A 23,010-nucleotide genomic window follows, 5' to 3' on the forward strand; every position below is an offset into this window, starting at 1 on the left:
AAATTTTGATAAAACAGAAAATTAAAATTACCTTCACATCATTGAGTTCATCACTCGATTGGTGATGACTAGTATGTAGGACGTCTCTGCTGTATAATTCGGGACACTTTCGAATCGTATGACCACGACGTGTACAATGAGAACACTTACGAGATTTTACTGCCCATCTATTTAGACGAGGGGCTCCCTTTGTCTTCACAACAGTTGGGTCACCGACCATACACGCATTAGAAAGAACCTTGGACTCGGGATCGCGTCTCTTTTTAAGCTTTTGGATTAGTCCAAAAATGTCATCTCTAATCTCCATGAAGTCATCTAGATTCTTTGATGCCGACTCACATAATGTGAAACACAGTGTTGCTAGAGCACCATATCTAATACCAGCAATATTTTCAGAGTCAGTTTCTGTGGATGTAACTGAACATACATAATCCTTCTTAGCATTTTTAGTCCACCTCGTGCAGACAAGAGTATCAGGAATGATATCGATGTGGTCATGTCTCATAATACAGAAAATATGACAACATGGAATGCCACGACTTTCAAACAAACGACAATCACAAGCAAACTTTTTAGTGACTTTATCATATTGTACTTCACATTTCCTCCCGGGTTGCCTATATTTATTTATTCTCACCTTAACTTCATTGTTGCTTACTAAATGTGTAACAACATTTAATTTGCCAGCTTCTTCTATCTCACACCGAACCTCTTTAAACATGCTTCTAGTAAAAATATCAGCAGCTTGCTTCTCAATGTCTTGAAGACACGTCGTCAACACAGGAGTTGTAAACAATGATTTAAAATCGGATAAGAGTTCATTTGTCCGATACTGCGTCAATGCTTCATTAAAGTTGTGTATCAATTCCAACAGGTAGCACTTTTTACTAATGTAATTCTTTATCAAGGAGTGGATACCTTCGCATTGTGACGTAGTCCTGATTCCACCGAAAAACTTATCATTTAAATATGAGGAAGCCCACATTTCTTTGATCCCGTATGTCTTTTGCAACCATTCATTCTTAAAAAGCCCGTACTCAGATATCAAGTTATGCCATCTTCTCTCAAACTCTTCAGGAAAAAAATTTTCATACATTAGGTGCTTTAATCCATCTAAGAATTTTGAATTTTTTATAGCTTCACAGGCATTACGGTATAGATGCCATGCACAAAGACGGTGTGCAGCGTTTGGAAGAACTTCTTTTATTGCCTCCCTCATTGCAAGATCTCCATCTGTCACCACGGCTATAGGTTGTTTATTACCCATTATCTCCATGAACATATTCAACACCAAAACATAGATTTTCCGCTTCTCATCGGATAATAAACCACAACCAAAAATGCATGTTTGTCCATGATGATTTGTTCCTGAGAAGACAACCAACGGCCTATTATACTTATTTTTTTGGTATGTCGTGTCGAAGGCCAACACATCACCAAAACATTGGTAATCAGTGATGCTAGATCCATCAGCCCACACTAAATTATCAAGCTTACCATCCTTCAACGTAAACTTCCCTTGCAATAGTGGATCTTCATTTGCCTTAGAAATTAGGTAACTCAATGCTGCATGTGCATCACCATCTTTTATCTTAGCACGCCTCGATCTGTCAAAATGGTTATATAGATCTTTTTGTGTGAATCCCGCCCTGTTCGGACCTCCTTTTTGTGCCACCATGAACCCCATTATATGACAAGTTCTAATACCATAAAAGTGCAAACTATCAGCCTGTGCTTTATCAGCGTCAGTCATTGTTCGATATGCCGGAACGAACTGGATATACTTAGGTGGGATGAGGTCATGGTTGTGAGTCTCTTCAAATTTGGTGACCCGCCACTTTTGTAAAATCAAGTCATAGTGAAATCTAATCTTTGCTTGACACATTACACGTGTGATTGGCTTGTGATCCTTTTTCCTATTCTCCATCTCCAAGTACTTTTTTCTATGTGTACCCTCTCTGTTACAAACCATCTGTCGCATATTAAGGTTTTCATTGAAATCTTGTCCTTTTTCGTCAAGCCTCGCAACAAAACCGTGCACTCTAGCATAATTTCTATAAAAATCACAACATTGATCAACAGTATCAAACTCAATACCCCACATGTCATCATAGCTTAATTCATTTAACTTCTTCTCAACTTCTTGAAATTTATAGCTACAATTCGATACCTCCATGGATTCACTAAATTTACCCTCATTGTTGATAAGATCTTCCTCCTCCTTATCAGAACTACTATCATACCCAAAACACAGCTCATCACATTCGATAGACTCCTCTAAGTTCTTATTGTCATCGATGTTCATGTTTATGATGAAATTCTATTGAAAAATAAATCATAAAAATATTTAATTAAGATACTAACAAACTTGACAAAAAATAACTTAATAAAAATAAAATAAATGATAAATTAAATAATTATAATCTGCTAGATTCAAACACAAAAACACAATCTAAGGCATAGATCAGACGAAATAGGCATAAGTTCCATGACTACAATTTTCTATAATTTCATATATTAGACAAATAGAAAAGCCACCACTAAGACTGCCATGAAGTCAATTTTCACATGTATAATTAGATACAGGCTAATTCACAAAAATGAGACAATTTTGGGCGAATGAAAGTGATACCAGCTAACTCTCTCTTTTTTATTTGGGTTTGGTTTGTAGATTGACAATGGAAATGTGATGAATTGAAATCAATAACATCTCTGCACAACTCATGATAATCAGAAAAGACATACCACTTAAAACGAGCATGAAACTATTTAAATACCTATAGACATGAGAGAAGGAAGACAAACACAACCAAATTAAATTAGATAAGAAAAACAAATTAAAAATGGAAATGATGAAACTGCCTTCAAACACGCAAAAAAAAAAATAAATTAAACTAGACGGCCATGATTTGTTAAGTTCCAAAACTCCAAACAGAAAAGAAAAAAAAAGCTTAACCGAGTTTCATGATAGGTCGAATTCCAAAACTTTAAACATAACTCAGCTGCATTCAAGAGAAAATTAAATATTAATTTCCAAAGCTTAACCTGTTTGACAAATGCAAATGCTCTTCATAGAATTGGTATACACACAACCAATCATTTATTGTTTCTTCTGTAATTTGGGGTGATAATTAAACAAGATTCCAAATAGCAATTTTAGGATTAAACAGTGAACTTATATTGGCTCAACAATTAAACTTATATAGTAGATATACAGATAGAAAAATTGTATCCATGGCAGCAAATTTGTTTCATAAAGAAATCAATAAAAATGAAATTCACCGTTTGAACATGCAAGCATCGAAACAATCCCATAACAAAAAAAATGAAATTCATTATTTAACCAGAGGATAAATGCCTAACCTAACGTCAAGGGTATGGTGATGGGAACGCCGCTATGCTGGTGGATTGGAGGCGGCGAACACAGGAGTCACGGAGGCTCAGGACGTGAGAAACGGCGGCGACACTGCTGTTGGAGGCGGAAAGAGGGGGCGCTGTAATCGTGGTCACGGAGGCTAACGACGGGTGATGGAGATGGAGATAGACGAACGCCTGTGAGATAGAAGGGATCTGGCGGTGTCGGTGAGCGGCGGCGGTGAACGGCGGCAGTGAACGGCAATGGTGGAGAGGTTCAGATATGAAGGGTTGGGTGTTCAGCCAGTGGGTGTTTTGGTAGGAAGAGAAGACTGATGGGAAAGAGAAGAGGTGTTTTGTTCAGCCCTGATTTTGGATAAAATCCCCAAATTAAGTGAAACTTAGAACGAATGGAAACAGAAACTGGCAGAAATTTGCAGGGACGGTGGAGACGATAGAAATTAGGAGAAGGAGAAGAAGAGATAGAATAACCTCGTTGAGTGTTGATCACAACTACAAGTAGTCGCAGATAGCGTGATGAGGATTATTTATTTTAATTTTGTTTTAATTTTAATAAACAAAAATGTTTAACCATAGTTAATCATATATGATTAAAGTATATACGTATTCGTATTTGTATACAAATAATATTTAATATACTTTTAAAATACATTAAATTTTAAGATTTTAAAATTATTTAATTATTAATTGACTAGGATTAATGATGCCACATGTCTATATTATATTGGTCCACATATATAGGGTATGAGTTTTAGCACAAATGTTAGGGTACGAGAGCAATCACCATATATATTGGCATAATAAACATGAGATGTTGAATTACGATATTTTATTTCTTGATCGATAGCATGTTTTAGATAGAATTTGTGTAAGTTAATAGAAGCAAAAAGAGAATACCTTCAAACTTTGAGAATAGATTGAATGAGAATGGATTTGTAATTAGCAAAGTAGCAGGTGAAATTGAAGGCAGACATGATGAGTTGCTAAATGAAGCTGTTTATTATTTCTCTATTTTTCAATGAAAGCATGGCTTCTCACTGTTTAAGGTTGATTAAAATACAATTTTCAAACACAAACTTGACTGTTAAGGTTGATTAAGTGAGTACATGAATCTAAATGTGATTCAAGAGAGAAGCAATGAAATATTATTATAATGAAGCATCAGTTTTTTTTATGTTATTTTTATGCCAAATTATCATAAATCATTAGTATACGGCTAACTAGAAGGCGCTAGACAAATTGCTAGAAGTTTTGAATGGTCCATGCTCAGTCAGAGTTAGTATTTGCATTATTTTTGTGATTTGATTATTTGCTCATCACTAACAAATCACTTTATTGCTAACAAAACTGAGTATTTCTTAAATCATATTAAAGAATGCTATTCTTTCCTTCTATAATTATTTTTTATTCTTTTTAAATGTAAATTGCATCCTTTATATATTTGAATAAATCCTTCTATTAATACTTTGTTTTCTTAGTCCTTATCTTGAAATTTTTTTTTTTTTTTGCAGAGTTCATGGCTGGAGCTGTCATTATTATTGCACTGCACCAGCTTAAAGGTCTGCTTGGTATAAAGAACTTTACCAAGAATACTGATATTGTTTTTGTAATGATCTCTGGTTTGGAGTAATGTGCACCATGGGGTGAATCTTCATCTTTCTTTATATTTTAATAATTATGTGGGTCTCACTATATTTAAATGACGAACAAGCTCACAAATAATTATTGCTTTCTTAATTTCTACTTACAGTGGAATTGGCAAAGTCTTCTCATTGGACTATCATTCTTGATCTTCCTTCTTATAACCAAGTATATTGTAAGAATCCTGACATTTTCCCTTGATTTAAATTACTCTGTCAAATCCAAAATGAATCTCACTTTGATCAAAATGAATCTTCCTTCTTATGTTGCATTATTTAAACTATTTCAGGAAACTGTAATAATTGGCAGAACTTTTGCTCCAATAACAGACTATTCACTGGATGGTAACAAAGAAATGGTAGCAAATTACCAATTGGGAACAATGAACATTGTTGATTCAGATTGATTGTTTTATGGTGCTTTTTAATCACTGATTACCATTAACTAACTTTTATGTCCAAACAATATTATAATCTATTTCTCTCTTTTTTATCATAAATTATTTTATCTACATTTTATTTAGTTCTCTCATTATTTTTTATTTGCAACTTTTTTTTCTAAAATTAATTACAAAATAAAATACTTTGGGTAATAAATAAAGTGGTATGCTATAACATATAGTCAAATTTTTTAAACAAACGTATTGTTTATAGTGACAAAAATGGTTTGAACGAACATGAGAAAAAAAACCTAAATAGTTGTATTAATGAATAATTTGGATGAAAGATATTAATTAGATGTTTTGATTTATCATATATGAATTTACAGTAATGTTTGGTAACAAAAAAAAAAACCAAAAAGTCAGAATTTATTTTATTTACTATTCATTAATTATTTGTCTTATTTAGCATTCTTTAATTGTTGTAATAATTAATGAATATTAAATAAGACAAATTCTGATTTTTTTCCCCTAGCATTATTGATGCATTCATCTCGTGAATTAGAAGTATCACCATTGCAAGGACCATGCACCTTTTTTCCTTCATAGAAGTAGTATAATCAAGATGAGTTGAAAGACACAATGTTGGGTATTGATTTATACTGCCACCAGATCTGTAGCATATTTTGGTCAAGCATGCAATAATGGCAGATAATGCTTCTAAGCAGTTGATTAAGCAAAAACAAAAAACAAAAAAAGGAGTTGATTATGCAACTGCATAAATCTAAATGTTGTTCAAGTAGAAGCAATCATATATTATTATAATGAAGCATCATTTATTTAATTCAGTTGTCATGAAGATTTACCGTGAAAATTATAATGATGCACGGGTTTATTCACTAGTAGTGATTCATAAGGCACATTTTCGCATGTGTATTGAGTTTGACTAAAGTATTTTCGCCCACCAAAAAAATAAATATTTTGTTGGTTTGATGATTTGTTCCCATTATTATAATTTCAAGAGCATGTTTACATACAGTTTACGTTTCCCCAATAAAGACTTCACCAAAATTTGAATTTCTTTGCACGGTTATTTTTCTTATAAAAGTTTAAAGCTCAGAAATTTCTTACTATTTTGCCAATAGAGTTACAATATTAAATTTGAAAGATCAGATTGCATTCAATTGAAAATTAAATTAATCTATTTGAGTTAATTAAAATGAGAGATCGAATTGAACCATACATGAAATTTGAGAGACCAAACCAAGTCTTCATTCTTTTCATTTCTATTATAATCTTGCCATGACAAATCCCCCAAGCATGCTTGATTTTTTAAAATGGCTTTAAAAAAGAACAGTGTTGAATACTGTGCGAAAATGAGCTTATGTATTATTGATTGTAAAAGTGAATTATGTATTGACTCAATCAATCATGCATTTATATATACAAGGTGATACTGTGATAGTCTAACTAACTAATATGGCTAATTGAAGTCCTAACTAACTTGTTAAGTTATAACAGACTATACAAGACTACAAGTATATGCTATAGCTAATAAACAAAAGAGCAATTTTGTTATAATAAATCAACTCCCAGTATAATGCTTCCTATCAATCCATCATAATCAAACCGAGTTAGTTGTTTTAATATGCAGTATTTTTCCAGTTGCATGTCTTTTTAACCTTTTCAATATTTTGAAGTTGCATTAGTACTCATTTTTACAGTCCTACAAGACAATACGTTTCGGTTCAGGATTAACCAAGATAAAGAGAAACTCTAGCATTTCAAATGCGGAAGTCGGGAGATCAAAGGCACAAAGTGGATCTAAAAATCAGAGCATTAATAAATACTACTGCATCACTAACCTGTTGGAGCAGGTGGTGACATAGTCAGCATCTTAGACAATAAACATTGCTCTTAGGTTGTGAAAGGTCATAACCTTGCTCTTAGGTTGTGAAAGGTCATAACCAATCCTTCTGCTGCAATTTTAAGGGCAAATAAACCTCAGATAGATACTGAAAGCCGAAGGTTCTCAGGGCCTGAATTTCAGCCTTCTGCTTAGTTTTCACCATTAATGTCAATTCCTCAACCCAACCAGGATTTTTCTTCACAAAATCCTCCTCCAACAAGTCCTTTCCAGTCTTAATATCCTGCTCAGTCATCGGCAACCTACATTGCTCGGGTATCTTGTACTTGTCCAAATCACTAGGCCTAACCCCGAGCCACTTTATGTCAGGGGTTGTCAGGTTGGCACTGTCGTAGGACATATTCTTTGACCCACATCCATAGACAGAGAGAATCTTCAACCCATACGGATCACTGTCGACAAGTGCAAGCACTGGCAGCTTCAACTCCATCTTCATCTTCTTCAGGAACAGCCTTGTAGCAACATCAGGTTGCCCTTTTGCAGTCACGATTATACAAGGAAACCGGCTGTAGAATCTATCCTCGGCCAATCTCATATAAGCAGCATCCTTCTCCACCAACAGAATGAACAAAGCATCACTCTGCATATCCCCAACTCAATCAATATTTGGTGGAATGGCCTTCCCACCCATACCCATCTTTGTGCAATCAATCATGTCCCCATTGTCGCTAAAGATCAGCCTCCAGACAACAACACCTTTGGTTGATAAACATCACAAGAAAATAAGAATTGGAAAAATTTTACTAGGCAATGAAATGTGCATATAACAAGTCATTTATACAAACATGAGTAGTAAATCACACATGCATCTATATCTAAGCCTAATAATCAAATCACCCAAAGAGGTAAATAATCGCTAGCTAATCACATGAACTAATCTGATTACATGGGAGCAACCAATCACTTAGTCAGGTGCATTTTATAACTAACTAGAAGAGTCAGCTAAAATTGCCAGAGTAACTAATCACCTAACTACTCACAAAGGATCAATCAAGATGATAAACAACCAAGATTCCAGCATAATGAGTTTGAATATATAAAAAGTGATATAAATTTGCATACTGCATGAACTCTAGAAATTAAGGTGGCCAGAAGGAGCCCAAAAATATGGAACATGCCTTTAAACGAGGAGCAAGCCTAACACCACATCTTAAACTAAGACTCTTAAGATAATTTCAAATATATAGTCCCTTGCACCAAGTCTATACTACCACGTTAAACTTCGTCATTAAAATTTAAACGTCTAACTTTACACTCTCCAAGTCATACAAAACCGGAAAGGCCCATAATGAGATGCAGATGCAACATTGCAGTCACAACCACCATAATTGACATGTGACTCTCAACACACAATTACATCAACGTGGCAACAGTTTTTATTTCAAGTTTCATGCACAAAATTTCATGCCTTGCAATTGGAAAATTTACTCAACCATTTCAAATTTAGATTTTTATCAACGATTGCCAAGTTGACTCCTACCAAATTAATAAAAATACACACTTCACATAGTCAATTGCGCTTTATAATTGAGAGTATCCACATTGCAACCACCAAAATTTCTGCAACGAACAGCAACTGCAACTGCAATTTAAGACACTGTGATCTATTAAGGCAATACCTTTCTCGGCTGCAACCACATTGAGGCTGGATCGTGTGCATCCGAGCATACAGGACACGTCATCAAGAACCGTATCGGACTGGATCTGATCCTGAAACAACTTAACATCCGTGTAGAACAGATCACGCTTCGTGACATGAATCCCCTTAATGCAAAGCTGGTGAACCAGCTGCAATATGCGGGCAGTTATTGCGGACTTCCTAACCGTCGAGATATTCGCAAAAGGACGAAGTGAACTCTTGTCCTTGAGAACAATCCGGTCAAGCTCCGGGACGTAAAACTGGTTGGTGGCAGAGCGGGAGGGGACGTCGAAGGCGAAGCCGTTGCCGGAGAGGATAGAGTGGGCGATGCGGAGGACGAGGGACTCGATGTTGGACTGAACAGAAGACAGGCTGAGATCGGAGACTTCGCGGCAGGAGAAGGGGAGGGAGAGGTCTTGGAGGGTTAGGGTTTTGGAGGAGGAGGAAGAGGAAGAGGAGGAGGAAGAGGTGGAGAAGTCTTTCAGGATTTGGAGGATGGTGGAGTCTAGTTTAAGCTTGTTCTTGAAAGGGAGGTCGTCGGTGTTGGTTCGACGGCGCTTCTTGCTGCTCTCTGCCATGGATGGGAGGTGGGGAGTGATGGGGCAAAGTGTGGGCGGGAAATGGAAGTCGATGACTACACTGATTTTGACTCTGGCTGCGGACAGTATTTGTGCGGAACTGCTGATGGAAAATAATATAGTTATCCAAACCGAATCTGTAATTGACTCGTACAATTGGGTCATAGGTTTAATTAATAAAGGAAAAGTATAGGGAGCCAATGGTCTAAGCGTATAATGTGTACAATGGAGGTTTAGGAAGTATTAGAGATATGACCATTAGTGTTACATTGTCCTGTCAAGTTACGTTTTTGGGATGAGTGGGTTCATGACATGGTACGGACAAAGATTTAGCCCATTGTACACATTGTACACTTAGGTCATTGACTCCCTAGCACTACCCATTAATAAATTATTAATTTATTCGATTGATTCGGTTATAATTAAATACAAATATAAAATTATAAAAATAAAATTAAAATTAAAAATTTATATCTTCACAAATATATTAATAATAATCAAATATTAATTTTTAGACATAATTAAAGTATAAAAAAATAATTAATTAATCACTGATATAAAATATTTTTTCCATTTAAAGAATAAGAGAGAACAAAATATAACACAATCAGTAATAAAATCTAAGGAGTGATCTGAAACTCGGCATCCATATTTTCATATGATAAATTTAAAACTTGACCAACATTTTCTTCTTTTTGATTTGCACCTATATGTACATTTGTATATCTTTCACACATCAAAACTAAGAATAATTCATAATAATACAAATAAAAAGTATGAAAACAGCAATTTAACTGAACAATTTTATCTAAATTACAAAAATCATAAGTTTCATTTTCAACAATAAATTCAACTATAATTATTTTCAGCAACAAATAATTTAGTTACAACAACAAAAAATTTAGTTAAGCGATTATTTCAACAAAATAACAACAGATTCAATTTTCAGTGAACGAATTCAACTGGGTGATGAATTTCAGCAAAAAAAATTAACCAAGTGATTATTTAGCAAAACAGCACCAAATTCAAGGTTTAATTAGTAACAAATTCAAGATTTTCCAACAAACAAACTTAAGTGATTATTTCGGCAAGGCAACGACAAATTCAACAAATTTCACCAACACATTCAACTTTCAGCAATAAAATCAAAGTGCAATGATGCACCAATAGGGAAATTTGTTGTAACTCACCAAATCGAGTTGCACGAAGGAAGCTGACAGCGAGGCTCAAAGCAAGAAGACGACAACGAAGACCAACCCGCCAGGACCTGCAGCCTCTGCTGCGCGCGTCTGAGTGCGAGACGATGACGAGACAGAGCTACGACGACAACCAGTCCCGAGACCTGATACTTCTGCCGTGGTGACGACAGAAAGCGACAATGACGACTGAGTTCGAACCGATGAATGCGAAACCGAGAGAGAAGTGAGAGACCGAAGACGAAAAGTGAGAGACCGGAGATGAGACGAGCTGACGAGAGATTGATGGGAGAGAGTAACGAGAAATTGAGAAAGAGAGTCGAGAGATGTTGGGGGCTGGGGGATGATCACCAATTAGGGATTAGGGCTTCACCGACTAAATCCCCATTTTGGACCCTAAGATTCACGCGATTACCCATTTTGGTTCTCGAAATTTAAAATTACCTATACTAGTCCTCCAGATTCAAGTCTGGGCACCAATGTGGTCCCTCGACTCTTTTCAGCGATAACTAGACAAACGGAATGCTGAGGTAGCACCCTCCCTGCCATGTTGGATGATGAGTAAACGACGTCATTTACCCTTGGCACCCAAACAAGTTAGAAATGTCGTCGCTTTGTATACGAAGGGAGAAGAAATGATGGAGACCCAAAATAAAGTATTCTTCTTCTTCTCTACCTCCACTATTCTTCATTTCTGACTTGTTTAGGCGCCAAGGATAAATAAAGTCGTTTACTCATCATCTAGCGTGGTAAGAAAGGTGCCATATCAGCACTCTGTTTGCCTAATCATTCCCGAAAAGAATCGAGGAATCATATTGGTGTTTGGACTTGAATCTGGAAGACTAATATAAGTAATTTTAAACTTTGGGAACCAAATTGAGTAATCGCGTGAATCTCAGGACTAAAATGGGGTAGTCGGGTTTCGCCGTTTCAGAGAAAGAAAAGGGGGGGCTACAATGCGTTTCATTTTATTATAAAAAATAAAAATTTAAACATGACCCACTACAAGGCGTTTCATTTTAAAAAAAAAAAGAAAAATTTAAACATGACCCGGTCCGGGCTATATAAACCCGGCCAAGTCACCGATTTTGCTGAAAATCGGACGGGTCAAAGTCGAATTGAGTTTCAACGGGTCCAATACATAAATGGTCTAAGAAGTGATTCAACTCGAGCAAATGACCGATTTTCGGTCGAACCAATCAGGTCGGGCCCCTTTTTTTTTTTGTAAAATGTCGGGGCCTAAATCCAAAAGAAAACTATAAAATAGAAACAAGTCGGGATAAAATTGCTCCTCTACCGTCATCATCTAGGATTAACCTAAGATTATAAGGAGGACTATCAATAAACTGACATTTGTTAAACTTACAATCTGATGGTAATTTTAGACTTTTTTGGCCAGTTAATTCGTACATCTGTTATTCTTTCTATATATATTTTCTATTCTTAGTTCCCAATTCTTTTTCGTTAAGTTCGCAATGCTTCTCACAAGAGGTTCAGGGTGGGAGTGTAGCCCCTCCTTCTTATTAAGTATAGTAACTACTGCTGTTGAATGACTCCATTATAATCCTTCTTAAGTCTAGATCCCAAGTAATCTTTAATTCATGATAGATACCCACATTTATGCAGGTTGGGCCGATTTTGATAACACTAGAAAATAGGAAATGAGGCAAAAGACAATTGAGTGGCGACGAGTGAGGAAATCAACTTTGTATATCGAGTCTTTTTTTGTGTTTTGTTTTATTGTACTTTTTTTTAGTGTACGATGAATGATAAATAGGTGAGCCTGATTAGCATAAAAATGGGCCTAATGTAAATCAAAAGTGGTGAATAATGTAACTAAAAAAAATACTAGTCACCCGTCCAAAACAAATACTAGTCTATAATAGATCATGATCTAAAAAAGTAGAAAGAAAAACGTCTCCAAAAATTGACATATAATAACTCGATATGTTGATAAAAACATAGACACTTCATTTTAGTTTCGGGCTTGAAACTTGGGAGAATACCAAAGTTATTGTGATTTGTGATATAATCGTAAAACGAAGTGCATTATTGTTCTGCAAATCATGTTCAAAGTGCGACGGTGGGTTCCACTGACGGCGGCAACACCGGAGTCAAGGTTTTCCGATTATGGTGGGCGAAGTTGGAAAACAGATCAGTGCTAGTAGCGAGTTGACTCGGTGTGAGTTAAGGAGAAATGAGTTAGTTAGCTGAACCGCCTAAACGCTTCAGCATTTGAGTCTTAAATCCTTAATTTTTAGACGTAGTTATTAAATTCGCCTTTGATTGTAATTAGTAGTTAATTATGTTGGTAACTGCAGGCAGTGTTATATACTATTTCATAAAAAAGAAATAAGCCCCTCTCTATTTATTAGTAAAATTTTTTGAAGTAATTTATTACAACTACAGTTTAACAGTGTGTAGAAGAAGAGTGCTACTAAACTTGCGTAAGTTAAAAATTCTTAGAAAGTTGATTCTCTTAATCTCTCAATGTTTTTATTTTTATCTTGTATAATACCTTTAACTAATCTTTATTGATATATCCGTAAAAATAAATAATTTTTTTAGGTTTTAAGGCGCAAAGTCTAGTTGAAGAACTAACGAAAAGTCAACAATTAAATATTATTAATTGGGTTTCTTGTGTGGAAATAAAATGTAATAGTACTAACATTCGTGCAATTTACAAGTTTATTTAGAATCCTAAAATTTTTTATTTCACTGAAAGTCAACACCTTCTAACTTATGCCATTAATAACGAATTCTTGTGCAATTTGTATTGATTGGATTAATTCAATCTGAAAATGTCTTTAGAAGAAGAAGGATACACTTCAATTTCAGTCCCCATTGATATTGATTAAGCCATATCTGGTTATAAAAAATTGAAAATTCCATTAGTGTTCTCAATCTTCCAATACGTGTTTGGATGGAAAGTTAATAATTCAGTGCTTGAAAGGGAAAGGTCAAAAATTTGATAACGATGAAAAACATGTATATAGTATATAAATTAATGTAACATTATACCTACACAAAACTCTTGAGAATTTTATTTGATATAACATGTAGTGTATAACTAATATACAAATTTAAATAAGAGTGCAAATATTCCCATTTTTATTCATTTATCAATTCAAATGATTATATTATACCTATTTCTTTTAGAATAAATATAGGGAGACACTAGTTTTGAAGGCAACTTGAACCAATTACGCTAATTAAATTTAAAAAAAATAAAAATAACTAGGGTTATTAAACTTTTTTTCATGCTCATAACTTTTAAAATTTGTACTGAAAAAAACAACTGTTACGTACACTTTCTTCATCTCTTTTGACATTTCTCTGTAGCACCATTCGTCACACAATTCATCCCGTGCTGAACGTTTGCCGGCCTAACATCACCTAGCCACTCCGTTAATTGCGATCCCAAAGGCACCATCGATCACACGGCCATCCATCCCGGAACTCCTGTGAGGAACGCGCATCTCCGTTGGTACGTTGTGCCTTCGCTTCTCTCGGCAAAGTTTACGTGCAGCACCACCATCCTCCCTTGCTTCAAGTATGTTAGAATATAATTAGGATCAATTAGTATTATTTAGTATATCTTGAATACTCGCAAACCTTTTTTCTATTGCTCCTTCTCCCCTTTCTAATATGGTATCAGAGCCATGGTATTCTCCTTGAAGCGAATAGGTTGTTTTCCTTGCGGTGAAATCACCATAATTTTTGCATTTTTTTCTATGCCATTTTTCTTTACCTTTTGTCACTCCTTTGATACTTTTTCACCTCACCAACTAGCATGTTCTCTCTGTCTTGTGTTTTTCCGAGTTGAATAATCAAACATCATTGTCATCCACTGCTTACATATTCTTAAGAAGAAATCATATAGTTTTCGCTCTCTTTTTAGCAGTTCCGCCTGCGTTCTCTCATGGTAGTTCCGTCTGCGTTCTCTCGTGGCAGTTTTGTCTGCGTTTCGTCTGCGTTTCATCTGTGTTTCTTTTTGGCAGTTCTGTCTGCGCTTCCTTCAGACAAGTGGCAGTTATGTCTGCATTTCCTTTCGGCAGTTCCGTCTTCACTCATTCTATTTGTTGTTTTCAATAAGTTTTAGACTTGAGTTTGAGGGGATGTTAGAATATAATTATGATCAATTAAGATCAATTAGTATTATTTAGTATATCTGAATATTTATGATAGGAAATTACATCTTTATTATTACGATTCTCTTAGTACCTATAAATACCCTTTTATATTATATAGACAACTTGAATATTCACAAACCTTTTTCTTATTGCTCCCTTTCCCCGCTATGGAGGGCATATTGAGTGATGGAAGTATTCAACTTGTCAATCACAAAAATCATGAATCTGATGTTAACGTATGTTCAAGTTCTTCTATTTTTTCATGTTCATTTTTTTTCATAGATATATTTGTTTTCATGGATGTTTACAGGATTTTTCTTGTTATTTTTTATATGTTTCATGTTGGCTCTGCTCGATTATTTCAGTGGAGGATGAATATTTAGAAATTTCATTTTGGACGTTCTCATTAATTTGAGTTTTGGTTATTTCATTCATAAAGGTAGCTTTTTTTCATGTATATTACATGTTTTTATTAGGATGTGAATATTTGATAAGTATCTATTGATTTTTGGTTTTTAGTTTAAATTAAGATATTTATGTGTAATAGAATGCCTTTATATATGAATAAAACAACTGAAACATTATTAAAAAAATAACTACATAACACAAGAAGAAACAATACTATTTTTTATCTTCCTCTCAAAGAGTACACAGTAATACACAAGATTATACAGAACTTTTTGTACTTTCACTTTAATTCTTTTAAGAATACGTACTCTTTTGAAAACTCATAAAAATAAAAATGAAATTTCAAGTTATTATTTGTTGAATTGTGTATGACATGTGCATAAAAGTTGGATTCTAGGATATAAAGTTAGATATTTGTGTAATAAAATGTATTTCTTCTTCTATTGTATTTTGAATTTTTTTAAAGTAATTAGTTGTTCTGTTTATAAATTTCTGGATTTTTTTCTTTAATTTGGATTTTGAATAGTTTATATTTTTGAATTTTCGATTTATTTTTTAACCACTGTATGTTGTGTTTTTAAATAGTCTTGTAATGTTAAAATTAATATATGATAGAGTATTGTGCTTTTTTTTTGGAAATTAAGACATGTATAACGTTGTTTTTGTATAGATTACTTTTTGTCATATATTTTGAATATTTTTTTATATTGGAATTCGATTTTTTTTAAATTTGATATATTTAAAAAAATGAAATTTATATGATTTTTCTGTTATTAGGATATGGATTATTATCATGTAAGCGTTCATGGATTATTGGAATCATTCAAATTCATATATCTATTAAGCTTGATTTAATTATTTTTAATATTTAGAGTTCAGAATTTGAAGTTTAGGAATTATGGCTGAGAGTTTAGAATTTTTGGTTAAAAGTCAAGAATTATTGTTTAGTATTTATGGTTTAAAGTTTAATGTTTATGGTGCAAGGATCTAGGCTCCACAGTTTAGGCGTTAGTGTTTAGGGCATAGGATTTAGACTTAGGTCGTAGGGTTTAAACGTTTAACATTTTGTATTAATATTTTAGGGTTTAAGGGTTAGTGTTTAGGGTTTAAGATTTAGTGTTTATGTCTCAGGGATTATGGTTGATGGTTTAGGGTCTAGGGTTTATGTGCTTATTATTTTTACTATGTACTGTTACCACTATGCTATGTGTGCACTAAAGTCAGCCACAGTATAAAATACATATTGAAATACAAATATATATTGAAAATAAATTAAATTACACATGTTGAATTGGTGGCTGATTTTAGTGTATAAATAGCATTTTTGACAATGTTAATAAGATTAGAGTTAAATTAGGTTAACTTTTAAGTTTTTTTTTTAAATGGGCTGGATCTATACCTAGTTGACTCTACTTGACTATTGTAGTTAGTTTCCGAACGGAATGGTTTCTTTTATTCAATCTATTTATTTCAAAGTTAGGAGTGAGACTCAAATCCAAAACCTACAAAGATTATGTCATTTGAATTATAACTCGTTGGTTTTTATTCAATCTATTTACCCAAATATTCTCATTCTCATTTCATCTGTTTATTATCAATCATCATGATAATAATACTATTAATGTAGACACGAATGTAATATTTTGATTTCTATAACTAAAAAATAATGCTCGTTGTTAATTCATATCTCTTTACGTCAATGTAATTCCATTTTTTGGAATATTTTTAATTTAGTTTCACATTTGTAGACTTTCTTTACAAATAATAACATTATTTATGCATGTCCAATTGACCAAATTAGGTTTTTGGACTTAAAACAAAAATTATTATAATTTTGATCACAAAACAGAGATTAATTGTAATTTTGACATAGAAAACACACGAAATCCAATCTTTTTTTTACCTTTTAGGTATAGATATATATGAACATTTTAGTATTTTTTACCAAATTTAGATAATTATGTATATAATATGATTTTATAATTTTGCTTTTGAGAATTAATAGCCTTGATTTTGAGAGTGAATCGTACTTTAAAAAGCTCTTAAAACACTACTATTTTAGAAAATTTACAAATTATAATGAGTAGATTAGTAGTGAACCTTATGGTTGTTGATAGCAATGTTAAAGATGGTTAGGAGTTGTTATTTTTAACGTTATGAATTTTTGTTTCTTTCTTTTGCTCTACCTTGTTGTGTTGAGTTTTTTTACTTAAAAAAAATCTTTTTTCTTTTTCTCTTTTAGAAAAAAAAATCATCCACATATAAATGTTTGGAATATAAGATCTACTTATAAATACTAAATATATGTGTTGACAGATACACATGATGAAGAATATTAAAACAATCACTTTGAGTGAGAGCAAAGAAGATAGGAAAGGAAAATTTAATATGAAAAACAAAAAAAAAAACAAAGGAAACAACACATATATGTATAACAATAATGCTCTGCATCCAAGTAATTTCTCTAACCAAGTCCATCCAAGTAATTTACTCTCATGCGACGTGCCACTTATTTATAACAGAGCTTCAACATAAACCTTCCAATCTTCAATGTAAAGCTTCCATTCTTCGTTCCTCTTCATTCTTCTTCTTCAGATTTTTTCTTCGGATTTTTGATTTTGTTCCTCTAATTTTCGATATGCATTTACGTTCTTTTGAATCGAACAATGTATTGTTCTCTTATTAAAACAATGAATGATTCAAGTTCAAATCAAAGCAAGAACAATATGGATTATTCTTTTGAATCGAATTAACTGGACGAGGTTTGATGATCACATTTTTTCAGTTCATTGTTATTAGACAATGGGCTTGTTAATTATGATAATATTTTTGGTTCATTGTTCAACAATTTTGATTTAACATTAGAGTTTCTGAATTTAAATAATGCACATTCTTTGGTTCATTTGTTATTACACAATGATCTTGTTATCATAACATTTTGGTTCACTCTTCAACAAATTTGAATTAAATGGAATGGAATGTAATTGAATAAAGTTATAATGAATAATTTCATCATTCTTTGCTAAAACTAGTGTTGTTTATGAATTTGAATTTGGATAGACAATTTTTGATTCATTTATTATTACACAATGGCCTTGTGTATGATAGTATTTCGGTTCATTTTGCAGTCCAGCTGTGTTGTCGATGAACAATTTGTCCCAAAAGTTGGGATGACTTTCAAGACACTACTGGAAGAAGCTGGAAAGTTCTAAAAAGATTATTCCAAACTTGATAGTTTTTCTACGAGAATAAGAAATGCCACTCAGAAAGGAGATCAAATCAAGAATCAACTAATTATATGTAGTAGAGAGGAGAAAGAATATCTCCAACTCTGAAGACAAACCCCTCAGGTGGAATAAACTGTCCAACCAGGATTTACGACATATATTGAAGGAAGTTAATCTTTGGATCATTTCTAAAGTTGTTCTGAATCATTCACATCATTGCTTTCCAAATCGAGCAGAGATGCGTAAACAACATAGGGAGCTAAGCATGTTTATGCGTTGTATAATTGAAAATAACGAGGAAGCCATAAATCAGACCGAGTAAAATATATCAGTCATTAGTAACAGTAGTGGGTCGTCATCGTGAACTAAATTTTATTGAAGAACATGTGATGAATTATATTACAAGGGAAGTACAGAATGTTTCTAAACAAGATGATGCTAAAGAATTTGAGAAGTACTTATTAAGAATGAAAGAGGAGAATAAAAATTTCTTTTTTGAGCTTAACCTTGAAGTTGATCACTCTATCAAAAATCCAAAACTCCTTCCACAATTGCATCCAAATCATCATGGTTCTGAAAACCGGTTCAAACCGGTCGATCGAATTGCAAACCGTTAAGAATAATGATTTAGTCATATGTAGAAACCAAAAAGTTAAAAACCAACATTGAACTGCCAACTCAGCCAAAAACTGGTCAGTTAAACAGAACCGAAACCTGGTCGATTTTTTAAATTTTATAAAAAACGCCACCATTTTTATTGCTGCTGATGCCCCAAGTCCTTAATCATTACCCAACCAACCCTAACTCCATTACTTCACAAAACGACGCAGCATACATGCCCTCCCATCACCCTTGAGCTCGTGCTTCTTCTTAGAACCGGCGAGCTTAGTCCCTCACTTCCATCCAGCCGTTGGGATGCTCCCACCGCCATTGCAAGTTGGAGTCAAAGCCATCGGCATCGTGCTCATTGGACTTCGTGCAGCTTTGTTCCACATTTGTGCATCTACTGTTTCAGTTTTGGAAGCACTGTCGCCGGGCTCGCCTCCTGCCTCCGTCACGCAGTTCTATTCCACCGTTGTCAGCGCCAGCTCTATTCCTCTTGCCTCTTGCCTCTCGTCTAGCTTCTAGGTATTTTTTACAATAATTGTTGAATAATATGTGAACTTTTTATGGGTTGAATAATTGTTAATTACTTTGTGAACCTTGCTGCTGTTAGCCTGCTACTGAGTTGAATAATTATTGTTAATTAATCTTTGAACCTTGCTATTGTTACTAGGTTGAATAATTGTTGTTAGTTAATCTATAAATCTTGCTGTTATTACTGGGTTGAGTAACTGTGAAATAATTTTGAATAATCGTTTTTAGTTAATCTATAAACCTTGCTGTGGGTTGTTGTGATATTGTAATTGGATTGGATTGTATTATTGTTAGATTGCTGGTAATTTTTAGGTATGGATGAGAGTATTAACCAAGAAATACCTAGGAATAATAATGTAGAGAATAAGTCAGCTTCGAATCCTATTTCTTTGAATGAAGCTTCTCTTCCTCCTGGATCTAACTATAGTCAATCACAAGCTTTTAATGTTGATCCTGCTTGGAGATATATTGCTTTACAAATAATAAACGGAAACCGCATTACAAATGCTTATTTTGTTTGAGTACTTTTGGGGGAGGGAAAATTAATAGAATGAAAAAGTATTTGGCAAAGATAGGTGGAGATATTAGGCTCCGTTTGGTTTATGTATGTATTGAGACATAGACATTAAGACATATACACTTGAGACATAGACATAAAATATTTGTGTTTGTATATAGTATTTGGAAAGAATAGACATGACACTAGTGTAGTGTCTAATATTATGTTTGGTTGCAAAATATAAGAACACTACATAATTGAAAATGACTATTTTATCCTCATAAATTAAATTAGGTTTGTAAAAGGAGAAGGAAATATTTGGAATTTTAAAAAATCAATGAGTATAAAATAGTCCAAAAGAAAATTTCAGATCCATGTCCATGGCTTCAATTCTGTGTCTAATCAATTTAGTGAGACACAAAGAACATGTATATTATATATGTTTATGGTATACGTGTCTTTCTCATTTTTGTGTCTCACAAACCAAACAAGGGGCACGTTCCACCGTGTCCATGTCTTGGCCACACACACTAAACAAATGCTTTCTTAAGCAGTGTTCTAAAGTCCCTTATGACGTTGAAAAACAAATGGAAAGTTTATTGAAAGAAATTCAGACATGATTTTTTTGGTCCAAGTAGTTGAAATGAAGGTGATGGTATCAACAAAGCAAATATGCACCAAGTTATGGCAGATTTTCATGATTGATGACAAACTTGGATGTTGATATTTTATGTTTGATTGGTTGTTTTTGTTATTTGACTTTTGAGTTTGTATTTGAATGGAATCATAACATTGTGGTTTATGTAGTACTTTTAATTTGGATGATATTTAAATTATATATTAGATTATAATTATGTGTTAGTGTGTTTATTTATATTTTATTTATTATTTTATTATAAAATGGTTTTTTCTGCTGAACAACGGTCGAACTGATTAAATTAATAAACCAATAGTGAGAACAGTTCGATGATCGATTCGATTTTCAAAACCTTGCAAATAATCATAACTTTCATTAATGAGGTCCCTTTGCAATTACTAAAAGTTTTTGGTAACATTGTTAATTTAAACGGTGTTAGCTGAAAATCTGAAAATGACAGGTTGTGAGGGACTAATTAAAATGTTTACAAATATATGGTGAAAAATGGGGAATGCTCTGTGGTTCAAGCGGAATTTTGGGGTGTTTATCACGAACTAAAGGTGTGTTGGGAGCTTGGATTAAAGAAAATTGTTGTTGAATATAATTCAACTACAGTCAGTAAAATCAACAATAAAGACGACCTTAGTAAACATCCTGAGTCGTTAGTCAGGACAATTGGAAAATTACTTCAAAAAAATTGGACTGTTAAAATTCAACATGAGAGAAAAATCGTTACGTGGATTGGTTGGCTAAGGAGAGTTTAAATTGAGGTTGGTTTTCATTTTATTGATGTTCGTTCAAGTAATCTCAAGCTAGTTATAGTTGATGATGATAGAGGGATTCTTTTTTTTTTTGGTCGTGGCCCAATGCCAAACAACTAAGGATGCCGGGTTGGGTCGGAAAAGCTGAACCCTACCCTAATCCCCTAACACCCGTGTCCTCTCTTCTTCTCTCTCACTTTCAATCTCATGGCTTCCATCAGCTGTGCGGCTATTACCACCACCTTCCCGCCGTCGATCCCAGAGGCTGCGTTGACACCCGTCTACCCTTCCCTTATGCCTTACAACAACGGTTCTTCTCTATCCATCTCCGCCTCTGTTGCTGTTACAACCGACTTTCGCCGCTTCCGTCTGATGCCTATGTCCGCACGTGAAGCCGCCGTCCCCCGCATCCCCGCCGGTAATCCTCGTCGCCAGCCCAGCTCCCGTTGGCTCCCCGTCTAGGTCGAATTTCTCCTTTCCTGCCTGGCTGCCTTGCTCGAGTGTGCTGGTGCTATTTACAATGTTGTTTCTCCTCTTCGACGATGCCACATGAGGACCGTTGATGGATGAGAGGGAGTGTAGAGTTCCTGAATTTGGCATTAGGTCTCTCCGCCGCAGTGATTCTGCAAAATTCATATTTCCTTGCCTCTGAAATTCAGAATTCACTGTGTTTTGAGTCTCGCCTAGTAAATGGCTTCAATTGGAATATCTCTTTTGGTTAGTAGCCTCCCTCCTCAGTTGCTCTGCTATCTCTCTTGGGGATTCCATCTCCAGTTTTCTTCTAGTTGGCCTATTAGGGAACATTTTGTCACTCCATCTGCAATTTTGTTTCCCTCTCTAGGAACCCATGTGAAGCCACAATTGGGAAGACTTTCGGCCAGGAGAAGAATATCTCGAAGAATCGGTTCCACCTCTGCTATATAAGTTTTCGATTTCACTTCTTGCACGAGAGGTAAATTGTCTGACTCTATTAGGATTTGCTCCAAATTAAAATTTGTAGCTAAAATTAGCGCCCTTCTCATTGCTTCTGCCTCTGCAGCTAGGCTGGAGTGAGCTATGATTCTCATTGATTCTCCTAATAACAGTCGCCCTGAGTTATCCCAAATTACAACTGCAATTGCTCCCACCGCTTTTGATCTTCTATACGTAGCTTCTACGTTGGCCTTCAGCCAGTTTCCCGGTGGAGGTCTCCAGGTACTGTTCCTTCTGCTTATACTCTTGTTCTGGTTTTGTTCAAGCTGCTCTTTTTTTTGCATTGCTTCCCTGATTTCTAAATCTAGGATTTTATCTCTGATGATGTTAGCACTAGGATTGGGAATAGTGTTTTGAAATATAGTCTAGTTTCTCGTTTTCCAAATCTACCAACTTAGCACTCCAATTCTTCCAATTAGGTGCTCTGCCTCTTCCTTCCCTTGTCCTCTAATTTTCCTGTAATTTCAAGCAACCATTCTGAAAATGACTTGACTGTTTCAG

General features: G+C 34.2%; 2 protein-coding genes and 1 pseudogene across 2 annotated transcripts; all 3 read right to left on the reverse strand.

The window, feature by feature from the left end:
• Positions 1-33: 33 nt before the first annotated feature.
• LOC112709440 (protein FAR1-RELATED SEQUENCE 5-like) lies at positions 34-2,305 on the reverse strand. The gene is made up of 2 exons (XM_029289047.1): positions 151-2,305; positions 34-89 (listed from the first exon to the last, which is right to left on the reverse strand). The coding sequence occupies exons 1-2, from the start codon at positions 2,303-2,305 to the stop codon at positions 34-36; spliced, it is 2,211 nt and encodes a 736-aa protein (XP_029144880.1).
• Positions 2,306-7,067: 4,762 nt separating this feature from the next.
• On the reverse strand, positions 7,068-9,656 carry LOC112711497 (DNA topoisomerase 6 subunit A-like; annotated as a pseudogene).
• Positions 9,657-22,283: 12,627 nt separating this feature from the next.
• On the reverse strand, positions 22,284-22,793 carry LOC112709441 (uncharacterized). The gene has a single exon (XM_025761326.1). The coding sequence runs from the start codon at positions 22,791-22,793 to the stop codon at positions 22,284-22,286; it is 510 nt and encodes a 169-aa protein (XP_025617111.1).
• Positions 22,794-23,010: the final 217 nt, after the last annotated feature.

This window comes from Arachis hypogaea, chromosome 9, assembly GCF_003086295.3.
Source record: "Arachis hypogaea cultivar Tifrunner chromosome 9, arahy.Tifrunner.gnm2.J5K5, whole genome shotgun sequence".
In the NCBI taxonomy this organism is placed as follows: Eukaryota; Viridiplantae; Streptophyta; class Magnoliopsida; order Fabales; family Fabaceae; genus Arachis; species Arachis hypogaea.